General features: G+C 32.7%; 2 protein-coding genes across 2 annotated transcripts; one reads left to right on the forward strand and one right to left on the reverse strand.

Annotated features, from left to right (window-relative positions):
• Window positions 1–6134: 6134 nt before the first annotated feature.
• LOC123916366 (transcription termination factor MTERF6, chloroplastic/mitochondrial-like) lies at window positions 6135–7670 on the forward strand. The gene is made up of 2 exons (XM_045967819.1): window positions 6135–6276; window positions 6449–7670. Exon 2 carries the CDS (start codon window positions 6455–6457, stop codon window positions 7460–7462), a length of 1008 nt encoding a protein of 335 aa, XP_045823775.1. The 5' UTR covers window positions 6135–6276; window positions 6449–6454; the 3' UTR covers window positions 7463–7670.
• A 2012-nt stretch (window positions 7671–9682) lies between these two features.
• Window positions 9683–11392, reverse strand: LOC123916367 (caffeoylshikimate esterase). The gene has a single exon (XM_045967820.1). The coding sequence runs from the start codon at window positions 11126–11128 to the stop codon at window positions 10154–10156; it is 975 nt and encodes a 324-aa protein (XP_045823776.1). The 5' UTR covers window positions 11129–11392; the 3' UTR covers window positions 9683–10153.
• Window positions 11393–17338: the final 5946 nt, after the last annotated feature.

Here is a 17338-nt window from a genome sequence, read left to right on the forward strand (position 1 = left end):
AAAACTTTATGCTTATGTAACTAGTGTTTGTTTAGTTCCTTGAAAACCAAAATGCACATGCATGATTATTGTTACGAATGCATGAATGCAAGTAGTATTCCATGCAGCAGATCAAGCGAACCGTAACAGATTAGGTGTAAATTTTGAAGGCCAACGGCTCAGAGTTACCTGCAACCCATCCCAATCTCACATGCTTGTTCTAGGTTTGACACCGTTCCTAAATTCATAGATAAATCTTTAGGAGATGATGTTCGTGTTGCAACGGCTCATAACAAACATCTACTAAAGATAAACATCCTCTAGGTGAAGTTGGTACATCAACCGGGGAGGTCAACATAACGCAACCATCGACTCGGTTCTTAAACAGAGGTTCAAGGTCATAGGTTTTTTAAAAAGGTCCCCAAGGTCACGGATCCATCCAGGGAACGTTTCGGTCCTCGAGTCATACGTCAGGCGAACCGATATCCCTAAGACGAATCTACCCCAAGTGGGAGTATCATGCCAACCCTCGAGTCATACGTCAGGCGAGCTAGCAATCAACCCCCGATGTGTCTTAAGTTTTCCTCAAGTCCGGGTATAGGACTTTTCACTCAGTAACCAAGTAACCGGCCCAAGTGGTAAAAAGGAAAAAGAAAGGAGACGAAGCAGAAGAGACAGATAATATTCAAACAAATATGCAATATAATATCCAAAGCAATAAAGCTAAAGCATAAATAACGCATGTTAAAGCAAACAAGCGAAAACCCCCTAAATTAGGCTTAACTCTCAAAAGGTTTGTTTTCCCCAGCAGAGTCGCCAGCTGTCGCGGCGCGAAAAATAAACCTCGAGTGTGAACACTCGAAAAGTAACAGAGTCGCCACCGAATTTTATTTATCCCAAAGAAGGGAAAGGAAAATATCGAGAAAACCTTGAGGGGTAGAGAAATGGGTTCGGGAGTTGGTTATGCGAGGGGAAGGTATTAGCACCCCTCACATCCGTTGTACTCAACGGGAACCTTTTAGAGGGAAATGTTTGTTTGCTTTAACGTGTTTTTTAATATTTGCTTGATTACTCGTTTCTTGCTTCATCGAGAAAAAGTTTGTTTTTTATTATTATTATTATGATTATGGATACAAGAGAAAAAGTTTTGTTTTTTATTATTGTGCCCGACAAGATGTTGAATCTCGCTCCTACGTATTCCCAGGTGCAATGGGAAAATCAGGGTTTCGTAGTTCAGGGTAAAAATGTTTGTGGGTTGGTTGTTTTTTAGACGCATGACGTCTAAGTCGCATTCTCGTATTTAAACGCTGCTTGTATGCTCGCACTTTGGAGGCTTAAGCGTGGTTTGTGTTACGGAGAAAGGACGAAAACGTCACCCGTTTTATGAAAAGGGTTTTACTTTTACTGCGCGCGAGGGCAGTGAAAAAGGTTTGAATGTGTTGAGTTGATTTTATGAGTTTTTGTGAAAATGTTTGAGAATGAGGATGATCCGAGACACGAGTCATACGTCAGGGTCTCGAAACCATCCGGGTAGAGAAAGTCATACGTCAGTCCTTTCTTTTTCATCCTTTTAATCTAAAGTCGTTTTAGTTTGATTTAACGAAATCAAAAGAAAAGATTAAGAGATGTTTTTTTTTATGTGTTTTAAGGTTTGAGAATGAGAATGGTCCGAGACACGAGTCATACGTCAGGGCCTCGAAACCATCCGGGTAGCGAAAGTCATACGTCAGTCCCTTCCTTTTTCATTCTATTTAGTGATTAAGTATTGAATAAATTTAAGCAAGACGAAGAAGAAACAAATCAAGCTAACAAAGTATAGACAACAAGCTCTTATTTGAATAAGCACTTATATGAATAAGCACTAAAAAATAAATAAACCGCCGCTGGGGGTGTAAATTGGGATCTGGCGGTGAGGCAATAGCAAAGCTGCAACACCAAGCCCAGCCCAGTTCGTCCAAAAAAACAAGCAGAACAAAAATGATTCAGCGTGTCATCAGGATCAGGGTGCGGGATAGGCTTCACAGATCTGGGCTTTCTGATTCATCAGATGGCTTAGATTTTAAAATAATCAAACAGATCTCAACCTTTCACCAGATCCAACAGACATGTTTTAAACTTGGGAGGGAGCCAATGAAGCGCGGACACGTCATCGTCTTCAACCTCCTTCACCTTCTTCACGTTGAAGAATCAACAACAAGAAGCCATGAAAGCTTCAAGTGAAGCTCACGGCCAAACACAACATCATCAATTCTTGACCAAAAATCAAAAGTTTATATACCATTTCGCTCGAAATCATGCGTAGATCATGAATATAAACTTAGATTTTTTAAAAGGTGTTTTTATCTCAAAAAAAGTTCGAAACTTTAAAACCCAAAAAATTTGAAAATCTACATTTGTACGATTTAGACAAAATTAAAGGTTGGAAAAGCTTCAGTAGGTACTTATGAGTAGAAAACGTTTAGAAACCTACTTGTTTTGAAGCTTGCTTAGGTGGGTTAACACCTACTCTTTTCTTTGCTATTTTTGAACCTTGTGTAAGCTTTTGTTGATGGTTTTTCTTCGTTTTTCTTGTGGTTTCAAGCTTAGGGAGGTGTTTGGAGTGATTTGGGTGAAGAAAACTGAAGGTTGGAGGTGGTTTTAATGGATTTCGAACTTTTGGAAAAGTGATGAAAAGATGAGTTTTTTTTGGTTTTTTCCTTCTCTGTTCTTCTCTCAAAAATCGTCCTCCTCTTGTTCTGATTCGTTTGGATCAATTTATAGGATCAATTGATCAATGCCTATGACCATTGGATAATTTTGAGTGTTGATTAAAGTGTGCTTTGGCTGAAAATTTGGTTTTGCAAAGATAAAAGAAGAAATGAAGTGATTGGTCCTTCATGCTTGCTTGTGAATTTGGTGAAGATTCAGCATGGTTTTGATGAAAAGTTGAAAAAGAGAGTAAGGCTAACAGCATAGTAGGGAGAGGCGCAGCACTGTTCATGGAGGAAAGGGAACGTGCACTGTGCTGTCCTTCTTGTTTCATTTTTTTAATAATAATAATAATAAAAATAAAAAGTAAACAAGAAGTGCTAAGGGGGATGGACGCACGCAGCAGCAACAGCAAGCTGTTGTTGTGTTGTTTTTATTTATTTTTATATAAAAACATTTTTTTTAGATTTTGAATATTAAATATAAAAAGAAAATGAGAGAATATGTGAAAATATGATGAAAAATAATTTATGAAAAGGGTAGGACAAAATTAGGGTATGACAGCTACGAAAAACATTTTATAAAACGATCGTGCACATGACACGAAACGTCGCAGCGGAAAACATTACATAAAGGATTTTCAAAGCAATGAACATGATAGTTCAAAAGATAATTCATTAGCATAAAACATAAGTTAAGATGTTCGCATCGATATACGACGGAATACAAACGATCCCCGACTCGATGTTACAAAATACCAGAGCACTAATATACATCACAGCCCAACTAAACTTAACAAAACTATACAAAGGTAGCCTACACTAGCTCCTCACCAAAAGTGCTCCACACCAAAACGATCTACAGCTAAAGCTCGATCGAAACCACGACCTGAATACCTGAACCCCCAAAGGTCCAGCACATAACAAATAGGTAGAGAGTTAGTAAACATAATCACATACATACGAATATAGAAACGCACCTATATTCAACCTATCACGTATACTAACTCACACACATGCCTCAATAAGTAATACACCAGATAACACATACTCACAAATACACAACCAGATAGTTTCACGTCGTTTCGGACAACACAAAGAACTCACATAACACATAACACATAATTGCACATTTACTCAAATGCGACTAATGCCAAACATTCAATGTCATGCCAACCTAGACACGACTAATGCATGTGGTACCATCTTCTTTATCAAGGAACTTACCATTGATATCCTTCTTTATTGGACAAGTCCAATATCCTTCTTTATCAGACAAGTCTGATATCCCTAAATAATGCATGAATTTATGAATTCCATGCATTTACCAAACATATGATAATCACTTAGCACGAAGCTACTGCTCACTCCATTATAAGCAAATACTCACAAATTAATTTATCCAATTTTAATTATAAGCAAATATCCACTTTTTATATTCATTAGAAAATTAATGTAAGCGAGTCTATAATTAAGGTGATATACATGTTATCATTTAATTCTTGTGTAGACATAGTGTATGTTTGGTTTCAATTCTGGAGTAGCCAGAATTGATTCTGGACATGTAGAATGGATTCTGACTTGTTTGGTTCCTCAAAAGTAGAATTTATTCTGCCTCCAGAATGGATTCTACTTGAAGCTAGAAATTGTAGCTTCTCATTCTAGAATTGATTTTTACACTCAAATTCTTTGTTCAACTCACTTTTGTATGAATATATCCAAACATAAATCAATTCTATCAAACTTAATTCTATTAAAATCAATTATGTCAAACTCAATTCTGTCAAAATCAATTCTGTCCACCGCAAAACCAAACACATAGATAAAGATTTGGTCCCTCTATTTGGTCACTCACTTTGATGAAAAGTAGACCGAGTAAGTAACTAAATAGTAAATACAATATATATATTTTTGGAATAATTAAATGACAAGCCCGGTTTTAAGGGTGGACAAACAGGGATATAGCCTTGGGCCTCCAAAAATAGGATCTCAAAGTTTATATTTTAGGTAGAGATATAGTCCAATCTAAATAATCACAAAAAATTAAAAGAAGAATATATGTGTATGTTTAATCTAAAAGAAGATAATAAGATCCAAAATAAATAGATGAGTGACTATTTTAGGTTTGTTATAAAGATGATTGACTATTTTTTTATGTTAAATTAAATAGATAGTTATTCATTGTAAATACTAAATTTTGTGCGTTTTTATTTATTAGGAATTCATTTTTATTTTTCGACACGGGCCTCTGAATTGTCGGAATCGGCCCTGTTAAATGATACTCTCTCCGGTCACTATTATAAAAAAGAAATTACATTTTAAGTTCATTGAAAAACACCAATCGTTAGTTGGTTCAGTGGCGATTGACGCTGCTAAACTTGGTAGGGAGGACCACAGTTCAATCCTCCACAACTACGACTAGTAGGGGGCTGTAACAATTTGATATCAAAACTGACCTTCGAACCAGATTAAACTGACGGTGAAATGAAAAAAAAAGTTCATTGAAAGACGAATGTATTAGTATAAACAAATTAATGTATCTGACTTATATAAGCAAAAAACCACTTTTTAGCTTCATTGGAAAACCACAAATATACTTTCACTTTTTTATTTATTTATTAAAATAACCACTTTTAAAAATATTGCATCTGTTTGTTACAAATCTTTTAAAAAAATCAAAATTTAGAAAAAACCTGAAAACAGTTAAAAATGAGAAAGATTTTCAAATAATAGATTCTTTTAAAGGAGAGAGAAAATAAATGTTACCGTAAAAGGTAGAAGTTATTTTGTAATTAAAAAATTCATTTTTACATATATATCCAAGTAAGCTAAAGATCAGCTAAAAAAACAAACTAAAGATTATTTTATTAACAAAAAAACCCAAAATAAGTTCAACTATTATAAAATCTTTAAAAATTAATCTCTAAATTATTAAGTACTACCAAAATTACTATTTTTTTAATCAATAAGAAACAAACCCGTAAAAACTATTTGACATTGGGTCCGTTTGTTACAGATTAAAAAAATAGTGATTTTGATGTAAAATAATTTAGAGTTTAGTTTTTAGAGATTTTTAAAAAAGTTGAATTTAATTTGTGTTTGTTTATTATAATAAAAAACACTTTTTTTAAATAAAATAATCTTTAGTTTATTTGGATACAACTTATTAAAGTGATTTTTTTAATTACAAATAACTTTCTTCTTTTAACATTTCTTTTCTATCTCCGCTAAAAAAAAAAATTATTTTATAAGCTACTCTTAGTAGCTTATCATTTTTAGCTATTTTTTTGATTATTCTTAGCTTCTGATTATTTTAAAAATCTGTAATAAACATATACAAAACAATTAAAAGTGATTATTTTTATAAAAAAAATATTTTTTTTTCTACCAAACTAATGCCTCAACGGGTAAAAAACTAATGCAAAGTAATCTTAACTTATTTCAATTGTGATTAAACGACGTCGTGTGTGGGTAGGATTAGGAATATGTTTTACAACAGTACACTCTATCTATCCTCTTCTTCTTTGTCATCTCATCTCCACTCTCAGTTCAGTTGCGCTATGACTGTGAGTCCTCCCTCTGCTGCTCCCATGTAACAACAACCCTTCTGGTAAACATTTCTATTTCTGTTTTTCCTTTTCTTTTTACAATTATTTTTATTATTTTATCATGTGGAAGCTTTAATGGAATTTAACATTTTATTTGAGTACTCTGCTGAATTATGAGTTAATTATAATCATATTATGTTATTATGCAAACTAAATTCAATGAATAAATTTTAGAGTGAAATGGAAATCAGTAGCGGCAATAACAGCAGTAACATGATGTGGTTTTTCAAAGATAGAGGCTTTGATGATAACATCATACAAGGAATGTTCAAAAAATGCAAGCGTCTCGAGACGGCGCATCGCGAAAGAGCAGATGAGAATTGGGAGTATTTGAAAACCATTGGCATTCTAGAAAGGAAACTTCCTTCAATTGTTTCAAAATGTCCTAAGATTCTTGTACTTGGTCTTAATGAGAAAATTCTCCCCATGGTTGAATGTCTCAACACACTTGCAACAAAACCTAATGAAGTTGCATCTGCCATAGCCAAGTTCCCTCACATTCTCTCTTATAGTGTCGAAGAGAAGCTTTGTCCCCTTTTGGCGTTCTTTCAGGCATTAGGCGTCCCCGAAAAACAAATCGGGAAAATTTTACTGTTAAACCCTAGGCTTATTAGTTACAGCATTGAGATAAAGATGAGGGAAATTGTGAAATTCCTTGCCAGCATTGGTCTTGATAAAGACGGAATGATTGGTAAAATTATGGTCAAGGACCCGTTTATTATGGGTTATAGTGTTGATAAAAGGCTTCGCCCTACTTCCGAGTTTCTGAAGTCAATTGGTTTGACTGAGCAGGATCTTCAAGTGCTGGCCTTGAACTTCCCGTCGATTTTGAGTAGAGACGCAAACAAGGTCTTGGTACACAATTACGATTATTTAAAGAACTGTGGGTTTCAAGGGCGACAGATAGTTGATTTGGTAGTTGGTTTTCCTCCTGTTTTGATCAAGAGTATCCGAAATTCTTTAGAACCAAGGATCAAGTTCTTAGTAGATGTAATGGGGAGAGAAGTCGATGAAATCATTGATTATCCATGCTTCTTTCGTCATGGCCTGAAGAAAAAATTAGTGTCGCGGCACAAACTCCTACAGAAGAGGAATTTGAATTGCAGCTTGAGTGAAATGCTGGACTGTAATGAGAAGAAGTTTCACTTGAAGTTTGGCTTGTTAGAAGGACATGCCTTGAGTAACTAGGTCTCATCACTATTTTAGTTTGTTTATGATTTTCATAATTAGTCGACTCGCTTTTCTTTCCTCTCATGTGGAGTACCTTATGTATTGAAATTGTTGTGATTCTGTATGTCTCTGATCTTTTATTGAAATTCATGTCTGTTGTAACTAAGATGATAGGTTATTCCAAAGTTATTATTTACTTTTTAAAAAGACAATTTTTTTTGGTTGAGTATTTGTATTGTAGGTGATTCAAATGAATATCAGATATACATGACAGGCTCATAATTTGCTTCTAACTCAACTTCAAAATCCAACTCAAGTAGTAAGCAGCAATGCACAAGTCCTTATTAGAAGTACTTTATCCCTATCCCTTGTTTGCTAGTCAAGATGTTGGATCTTAACACTTCTGCCTAATAGGTTATTCATAACAATGATTTTCCGTCCAAACGTGACATGTTACCTGACACATATTTTGTTAACCGGCTAACTGTTTCTAAATCAATATATCATTGCACGAACCAATGCTAGAAAATCTGTTTTACATTGCAGCTAAAGAAGTGAACGATGGTTGCATCTGCAATTCGGGGGGATGGTACTGGTTGTGAGAGCTGCACGACAGTTGATGATTTATATTATTTGTTCATGATGTGATTTATATATTTTTGGAAAACAGTTACAATTTTATTTCAGATTAGTGATTATTTCACTCGGGGCAGGCTCATCGTAAGTTGGTTTATGATGACAGCAGAAGAAACAAAATACTTTTCTAACAATGGATGATTTAATATAAGTAACAAGGTTTTCAGTGTCCCTTGACATGAAGATTATGTGAGGTGTATTTTAGCTAAAATAAGATGTTACATTCTTTGACCTGGAAATTGTAGTTTAATCTCTCACATTTGTATAGGCTGTAGAGAGCAGTAGCTACATGGCAGCAAAGATGGGGTTCAACAATGTTCAGAAATTGTATATGAACCTAAATTTCATACAGTGTGAATTTGATTGAAAAACTCACCGATACTTTGATGTATATGTGGAGCAAAATTAGTAACGACCAATAGTTAAGTAAACAATAATAATCACGAAGAAAGCAAGATAAAAACAAAGAAATAACAGACAATATTTGTTTATCCAATTTGGTCCAAAGATGGTCATCAATGTTCCATTCCACTAATTCAAAAAGTTTCGTTACAAAGAGATTTTAAAATCAATTATAAGAATCAACCTTCAGTGATTCGTCGATCCTTTGCTCAATCCTAGTGTAGTACCAAGAAAAACCCATTTGTTGCTAATTGAATTCCTTTTTACACCCCCCTCTCTCTCCCCTAATTGAATTCTTGTTTAACATGCCTTTATATATATAGAGAATCTCAGTCCTAAAAATACAGGGAAAAAAAAAAATCAGATTTTTATACACTAGGCTAGGCTACCCGGTAGCACCTAATAAAAAAAAAAGACAGAACTGAGCCTAGCTCTCGGCGCCAGTCTTCCACGCCTGGACACAAACCTGCAACGACTGGGCGTAAAATGCTCTTAAAAAATGATTTTTCGGATTTTTAAGTCAATCTTTAAGAGTTTGGTGGTTTATGGTACAAATACATTCGTGAATGGTTTGTTGAAATATAATGCACATTTCTAGAATGCAATGGTAATTTATAGAATAACTAGTACTTGTTAAGTAATGATGCACATTTATAGAGTTTTATAGAATACTTTACTAATGCATAGAATAAATCAATAGCATATATATCAGGAAATGTTATAAAAATTCTGGAATGTAGTATCTAGAATATATCTCTTACACCTATAAACAGGTAAACTTATGTACAATTATATTCAAGTTTTTTAGGTGGAATGTCACTAACATTGAAGGCTTCACATACTAAACTGTTGCCTGTTGTCTCATGCTGCTAACATTACACTAATTGTTTCCAACTCCAACACTACAATTCCATCACTAATTGTTTCTAATAGCATCCAATTTTAGGGAAATACAATCTATTCTTGCTTCAAGTCCTCACACTACTTGTTATTATCTTCTAACTATCAACTAAAACCTTCTACACTATCCAACTGCATTATAAAGTACTAACTCAAATAGTAACAGTTTGGTAGTGCTGCATTTTCTGGATTATTATTGTTCTCTATTGTTCCGAAGTTCCGAACAGTTTTAATTACTAGTTACAAGAGTTCTGCATAAAATCCACAAAAAAAGAAGAGTTCTACAGAACAATGTAAATATAAGATTTTTATGTGAGATTTCAAGTTGTGAGGAATCATTCAACTCAAAACCTCAAACTACATCTTTTTGTCTCAAATGAGCATTAGTAAGATCAGCATCAGATTCTTCTAGGACAGCAATCACAGAACATATTCATTTCCAATATTATCTAAACACAAACCACTCACCCAAAACACAGAACATGCCCTTTTTTGTCCCAAACCATAAACTTAAATATTCACACCAATTTAGTACAAAACAACACCTCCTGTCTTTCCAAGAATAATATCTTTGATAAAAAAAAACTGTGTATACTATACACCATCAATTTAATTCATCCTCATTGAGGAATTTCATGGAATGTATCAATCAAGAACCAATAGCAATACAATGAAGAACTTAAAAAACTACTATTTGCAAACAACCTTTCAAATCTTCCACTTCATCACAGCACAAGAACCATGTTAATCTATAGCCACACAAACTATTCTTCACTTGCATCTAGCATTCAACCACTTCAAAATATCATTCCTAACAATTTCAACATTCTCATCAGTTTCTCCAAAAAGCAAAGAATGCATCATCCCATCAAACACCCTAATAGTCTTATCTTCACTCCTAGCTTCTTCATACAATTCTCTACTAACTTCAGGATCAGTAACAACATCAGCACTACCATGTAACACAATAAAAGGAAGTTCAACATCACAAAGCTTCTTACTCAAAATATCAGTAACCCTCAAAAGCTCCACCACAGTCCCTAACCTAGGTTTCCCTCTATACCTCAAAGGGTTCATTTGAGCAATAACCTTCTTATGATCAACTTTCACAGACTTATACAAAAGATCAGGAGTAGGCACAATAGGCAAAGTTGGAAAAAACTTAGCTAAAAAAGTAAGAATCTGAGGAATAGGCCATTTGGGTTTAACCTTATCAGAAATTTTACACATGGGTGCAACCAAGATAGCACCTTGAAACCCTTTTGGATCAGCAAAATGAATCAAAAGACAAATAGCACCACCCATTGATTCACCATAAAGAAAACAAGGCAACCGAATAAATTTTTCATCTTTTTTGATGGAATTGAAGAAAGAGAGACAATCTTGTACAACAAGGTCAACGCTAGGGACAAAAGCTTTAAGACCTTGTGAATGACCATGACCTTGAAGGTCAAGAGAGAAACAAGCGAAACCCATTTGAGCAAGGAAGATTGGAGTTGATTGAAAGGTCCATGAGATATCGTTGCCATAGCCATGGATCATGAAAATGAGAGCGCGTGGTGGGGTTGTGAGAGATGGAAGCCATGATCTTGTGAAGAGAGTAAGGCCTCTTGGTGTTGTGAATGATGATTTTGTTGATGTGATTTTTTGTTGTTTGTAGAATTGTTCTTCTGGTGTGTAGCCCCAGTAGTAGGGATAGGAAGATGATTGAAGAAGAGTTTGGTTTTCTTCTCTTTCTTCTTCCATTGGAGAAAATTTCACTGTGCTTCAGCTTCACTCAATTCTTATCAGTCTAGATCTGGCCAGCCCGTCTCGGCCCGATGGCCCGACACATATAAATGGGCTTTAGTGGCTCGGCGTGTTTGCTTCATGAATTGGTAAACTGAGTCCGGCCCAATTAGTAACGGTCTATGTGGCTTGATAGGCCGATCTGACTAATTTTCATATTATTATTTTTTATTTTAAAAAAATGTAATAGACAGTAAAACTACGTATCACATAAATTATTATTCATCAAATGAGTGAGTCTCATGAATTCATAACTGATGTATTTATCTTTTCTTTCTTAGTATTTTTTTCATCTGGGTCTCCCTCAATAATATTTTCTGTATTAGCAACTGGAGGAAATTCTAACATTACTAAATCATCATCGTTATCCTTCGACTCTTTGTCAATAACTTCTAAAGCTGGATCAAAATCATTTGACGCGAAAGTTTGAGATACGAAGCTTTGATGAAAGTTAAAGTTCTTTTAACAAGGAATAATAGGAAAGAATGGGTCATGCCAAACAAAAATTAGGGAAAATTTTAAATTTGTCATTAAGAATGATAACCATTAAGGATGCAATATATTTTTCTAAACTATTTTTTTAAAAAAAAGAAACTATTTTTTTAGTGGGTCATTCCATAAGTCCGACGGGCCAGCCCATAAAAAATATTGACCCGGTGGATCGGCCCAGAAATATGATAGTTTTTTCCTATGTTTTTTTGAATCCCAACCCATCTTAAAATATAGGGCCAATGAACCGGCCCGATAGCCCAGACTATTTTGACAGATTTACTTATCACTTTAGCTATGCTTATTTTCGCACCCCACATTTCTAAAAACACATACTTTTACTTTCACACGTATACTACTACTGGGGCAGTGGCTAGACTCGCACAATGTGATAAAATAGAGAATTAAAGATCGGAAAATCATACCTCTTACAATAATGTCCTTAGTAGTTACGGCTACTCTTACGGGATATTTTTTGTGTGTGTTTTAGAAAAATAATTTAGGTGAATTAAGTCTCAGCTAATTAGGGTCATGGATTTTATTGCAAGACTCAATAAATACTTGCATATTATATTACTAACTAACGAGATAGAAACTCGTTTATATGTGCGGTTTGAGTTGAATCTTTATTATCTATTAAAACAACTCAATTTTTTTTCTTCTTTTTACAAAACTTACGTTCATTTTGAAGTAAATTTTTAGAAGACATGGTGAGTTTATCTAAAAAATATATGATTTTTTGAGTTTATATCGGAAGTTATATTTGATGGGTAAATATAACTACATTCAGAGGTCTTTTCAGTTTTTAAGATAACAATAGATATTTTAAATTTCTAATTTATTGTACCATTATCCTTCAAGTTTTTCCCTGTTACAAAAACACTGAAGTAACTTAATTAGTGAGGTGGTAATGAACACTACATTTTGGCTTCCGAATAACAAGTAGTGTTCAATACTTCAATGTCACCTCACTAAGTTAACGGTTATTTATGTCAGCACTTTTGTAACAGATGCTGGAGAGACAACAATGCAATAAATTAGAAACTTAAAGGACCAATTTGTTATCTAAAAAATTTAAAAGACTTGTTTGTTACCTAAAAAACTTAAAAGACTTATTTGTTACAAACGCGAAACATAAGTGATTGTTCTTCTTCTCCTTCGAAGAGACCAAAGCTAGTTGAGAGAGACATTACAATAAAATGCATGATTTAGCGACGACCAATAATCGACGCAGCAAAGGAAAACAACGCTAACTATAAGCATTGACCTAGTGCAGGAGTTGTGGCTAGCGCTAATAGTGTCGCTTAAAGTTGACACTACATGATGATATAGATAATAATATGTAAATGATCAACGTTAAATAGCATTAGCTTATTTAGACGTTATATTTGTGATTATCGTCAATTATGGCGTCTAACCGACACTATTATTAGCGACCCAACGACAATCACCGTGGAGATTAATCTCTCATTGTATTTATTTTATAGTGTAAGTTTTGTCGTCGGCTACGCCAACACCTGTATAACTTTTCTATATTTAAAATTCTTTGTTAATAGATCTATAGGATCATCACTAATACATAGTCTCAAATTAACTAAAATAATAAAATCACCAACACACTATAAAATCAAAACATGATGTGAATTGTGATGGCCATCAAAGAGGACTTTGATATTTACAATTGAAATGATCTTGCACTATGCACAATTGTATTGTTTACCATTTGATCAATGGATTTTGTTAAACAACATTATTTGAACTTAAGAAGAGCTAATTAATTCACTTATTATTACCACACAATTAAGTTCTCATCAAAACAAGTATTACCACAAAAGTTGGTATAAATAGCTAGTAGCATTACTATTCTTTGTTGACTTTAGAATAATTAAAGGATGCCATAAAATGTTCCACTCTAATTTGCACTTTATATTCTCAAGTCAAGTGTAATCAATTACATGTATTTTAGATTATACTACAAATCAAGACAAAAGAGTGGTGGTGTGAAAGAGAGGGTTATCTGATTTTCCACTACTATTTAGTCAATGATGATCCTCACACACAGTTTACCCCACCCTATGTGCAAAATGTGTCTTTTCGTGTTTCAAATTGGTCTAACAACCATTCAAAAAGAGACATATATATTAGTTATACTTTTTTTTTTTCCAATTAAACTTGTGATGACAAAGAAATTGTGTTGATTTTATACATTTGCCTATTAATAGTACCATATGCTAAATGGTCTCTACCTTGGCTATAAGGTACTTTTTGTATAGGGTGAGTCATACTTTGATTTTGAAAAATATATCATTCCCAATTAATTTAGATGGTGGTGGATTGCATTGCCATGTACCTATAAAAGTTTCCAAAATTAACTTTGTATACAATCTTGATCGTCATGTCACTAGTTTAGGAAGAGAATGGAACTCACTTTTTGTGTTCTAAAATGCTTAGTGACACTTTGGATATAAAAGACTGAAATACCAAAGAAGTTTCTTTTTTAACATGAGAGGTAAAGAAAAGTAAAAGGGAAAGAAACTACATTTGCTAACGACGTTCAAAGAGATAAGATAGCTCCTCATGCACATTCATCACTTCTCTATAATTAGTTTTTTTTTTTTTTTTTTTTTTTGACAAATCTATAATTAGTTCTTAGTTTGGTAAGAATATTCACATTGTAGTTTCTTTCTCTTGAGAACTTAGTGGATAAAGATGTCCCAATTTTTAACAATTAATAAAAGAAATGTAAAATAAAATTTACATTGATAATGATAGAACAATTACATCAAGAAGTTCACAAAACTTATACTATTGATTCATTTAATTCGTAAAATATAAGTGTTATACAGAATAGGTACACCATAAAATAAAGTTTAAGGTATTGAATAATTTTGTTTTATACGATATTTTATAGGCAAAAATTTATTTTGTATTTTAGACAACTTGTGTAAATGAAAATAAAAATTCTTGTGGTTAAGTGGAGGACAAAAATTTCAATTTTTGTTAGGTTCCTTGGACCCTAGTTTGTTAAGTCCCAAAAATAATTTTAAAATTAAACATATAGTTATGATCTCTTATTTTTTAGCAATAACAGTTAACTGGTATTAGAATTAACATTTACGTCTATTAGCTACTTCAGAATTTCGAACTGAGAGAAGTGAGTGCATGGAAATAAATAATTTAGGCTTGTACTAATTGATCTAGAACTAATCATGAAGTAAAGGTTGACTGTTATAATCTGTTCATACTTCAATGCACAATGCTCAATTTATTAGGATGCATTTAGTGCTGCAACTTTAACTGATTTTTTAGAAGTCAAAACAAACGCCTATTATACACATTAATTTAAATTACTAATGTTTTTATAATCAAAATGTTAGTGGTTATATAAAACGTTTTTAATTAGCTACAATTTAGTTGGTAGTTTATAAGGATATTGATCTAAAATATGTAAATATGTGCGTGGTTGATACCTTTCCTCTGAGTTAGTAGGGATATTATCTATAATATGCTCGAATCCTGATACTTTCACTTAGTCATTTTAAAAAGTGAAATTTCAGCCACTACCGGATAAAAAAAATATGCGGTTGATATAAAAAGTCAATTTAACTACTAGACTACTTGTGACAATTTATTTTAAATAAAGAACGAACTTTCTCTATACAAATGATTGAATTACAACTTAGAAAAAGTTTTAGTCTCTCACAATGTTTCAAATATGATTACTTTCGGTAAAAAAATCCGTAAAAATAAAATAAATGTCACAACAAAGCCTAAAATTACTACAGCTACTGTAATAATTTTTTAAAAAATTTATTTTATAACATATTATCGATACAAATTATTCAAGGTCATTTAAAAAATACTAATTTTCTTTGAAAAACTTGTTAACCGTTGAGCCAACAAAGCACGCTATATGCTCTCTCAAGTAAGTTTTCTTCACATGTAATAGTCGGAGTTTAAACTCCTAACAACCCACTAAAGATGCCAATCCGCCGGAGTTCATTACCACTCAATCCGACTACATGCATAGCATGAAAATTAATTACATGAATTCAAATTTATTGTATGTTTGGTTTTCTTTATAGAGGAGCCAAAATTTATTTTAGAAATGTAAAATTTGTTACAACATATGTTTGAATGTATTCTAACTTAAAACAAGAAATCAAATATTTACCTCTAGAATTGATTTTTAATCTCCATTTTTTTTTACACTCACTTTTATATAATTAAATATATTTAAACATAAATTATTTTCCCCTCAATTTATTTTTTAGTTCAAATGATAGTTAGTGTAAATTAATTTTACACTGACAACCAATAAAAATGATTTAACCTTCCTTGTCATATTTAGAAAGTAAAATTAAGTGGAATGATATATGGTGGAAAATATAGTTAATTATAATTGATTGACATTGTAAATTATACTATTGGTGTATATTTTCTCTCTCTTTATTTTTAACTAAAACATTAATAATTTTTATATCATTGAATTTATGAGCCAATGAGACTATCACTAAATTAACCAAATATGGAATGCTCTGGCTCTTGCAAAAATGGAACTTCTTTTGTAATTTACTGTATGAAAAAGGAAATTATACTGATCATCATATGTAGTGTCTAGTTAGCATACAAAGACGTGTCACGTTATGCATCGAGTTAAATGGCCATAGTTTCCCCACACGAGCAATATCTACATTTTATTTATGTTGAAATATATTATTAAACAATTAAGATTACTATTTACTTGCCCATTGAGCCTAACAAAGATTGCAACAAAATTTCTACATTTATCGTTCTTAATTAGTGGTGCTGAGTCGATCAACAAATAAATTAATATAGAAAAATGAGTTTACTTTGAAATAGGTGGATATCTATTGGCCAACAAATGCTTATGTTGAAGTTAATTATGTGTGCTAAATGCTTTGTTGAGTACAAGAGCCCTCATCAAAGTTTTAATGTAAGATGTGAGATTATAATCGGATTATTTAAATCTCATTACATTGGATCATATTAGATAATACATTACCTACATAATGATCTAACTACATGAAAATGTTTCCATTTTATTGGATTCTTTCGCGTTTATGAATCTTATAATGTTGGAGGTGACATATATACTTAATGTCATAATATTTTGAGTGAAAATATATGTGTTTTTTTTTGGTTTTAGAGCATTGATTCGTAGTTATTTCTGATGCTCTTTTAGAATTATCCAACAAGTGGTACACACCCTGGTTCGGCTTGGTGATGAGGCAAAACTTGGATCCTGGAGTTTGAATCAAATATAGAAGATGATGTCTCACACTTGAAGAGGAAATTCTTGGGATCAAGTGTGAGTGGTTAGTCCTAAATCACTTATAAATTTGTAAAATATTTGATATAAGAGATCGGTGCCTCGTAAACTTAATATCTTCAAAAGTTTTTGGTGGATATGTTGCATGCTCACCCAAACTCCCAAAAAACTTGAGGGAAAAAAAATCTATGTTGACCTGATATTCAATTGCGATTCCATCCAAATGTTTTAAGCGAATGTGAATCAAATACAACAAAGTGGAACAAACAATAAAACAACCAAATTAAACTAAACAATCCAAACAATAAAATATTCAACCTAAAACAAATCTAGACATATATGTCGGAAAAATCCCGACAATGAATCTAAATAATACAAAAAAGCAG

Source organism: Trifolium pratense, linkage group LG3 (assembly GCF_020283565.1).
Source record: "Trifolium pratense cultivar HEN17-A07 linkage group LG3, ARS_RC_1.1, whole genome shotgun sequence".
Taxonomy (NCBI): Eukaryota; Viridiplantae; Streptophyta; class Magnoliopsida; order Fabales; family Fabaceae; genus Trifolium; species Trifolium pratense.

Coding starts and splice junctions, on each gene's coding strand:
- LOC123916366 (XM_045967819.1), top strand. CDS start 6,455: ATGGAAATCAGTAGCGGCAATAACAGCAGTAACATGATGTGGTTTTTC.
- LOC123916367 (XM_045967820.1), bottom strand. CDS start 11,128: ATGGAAGAAGAAAGAGAAGAAAACCAAACTCTTCTTCAATCATCTTCC.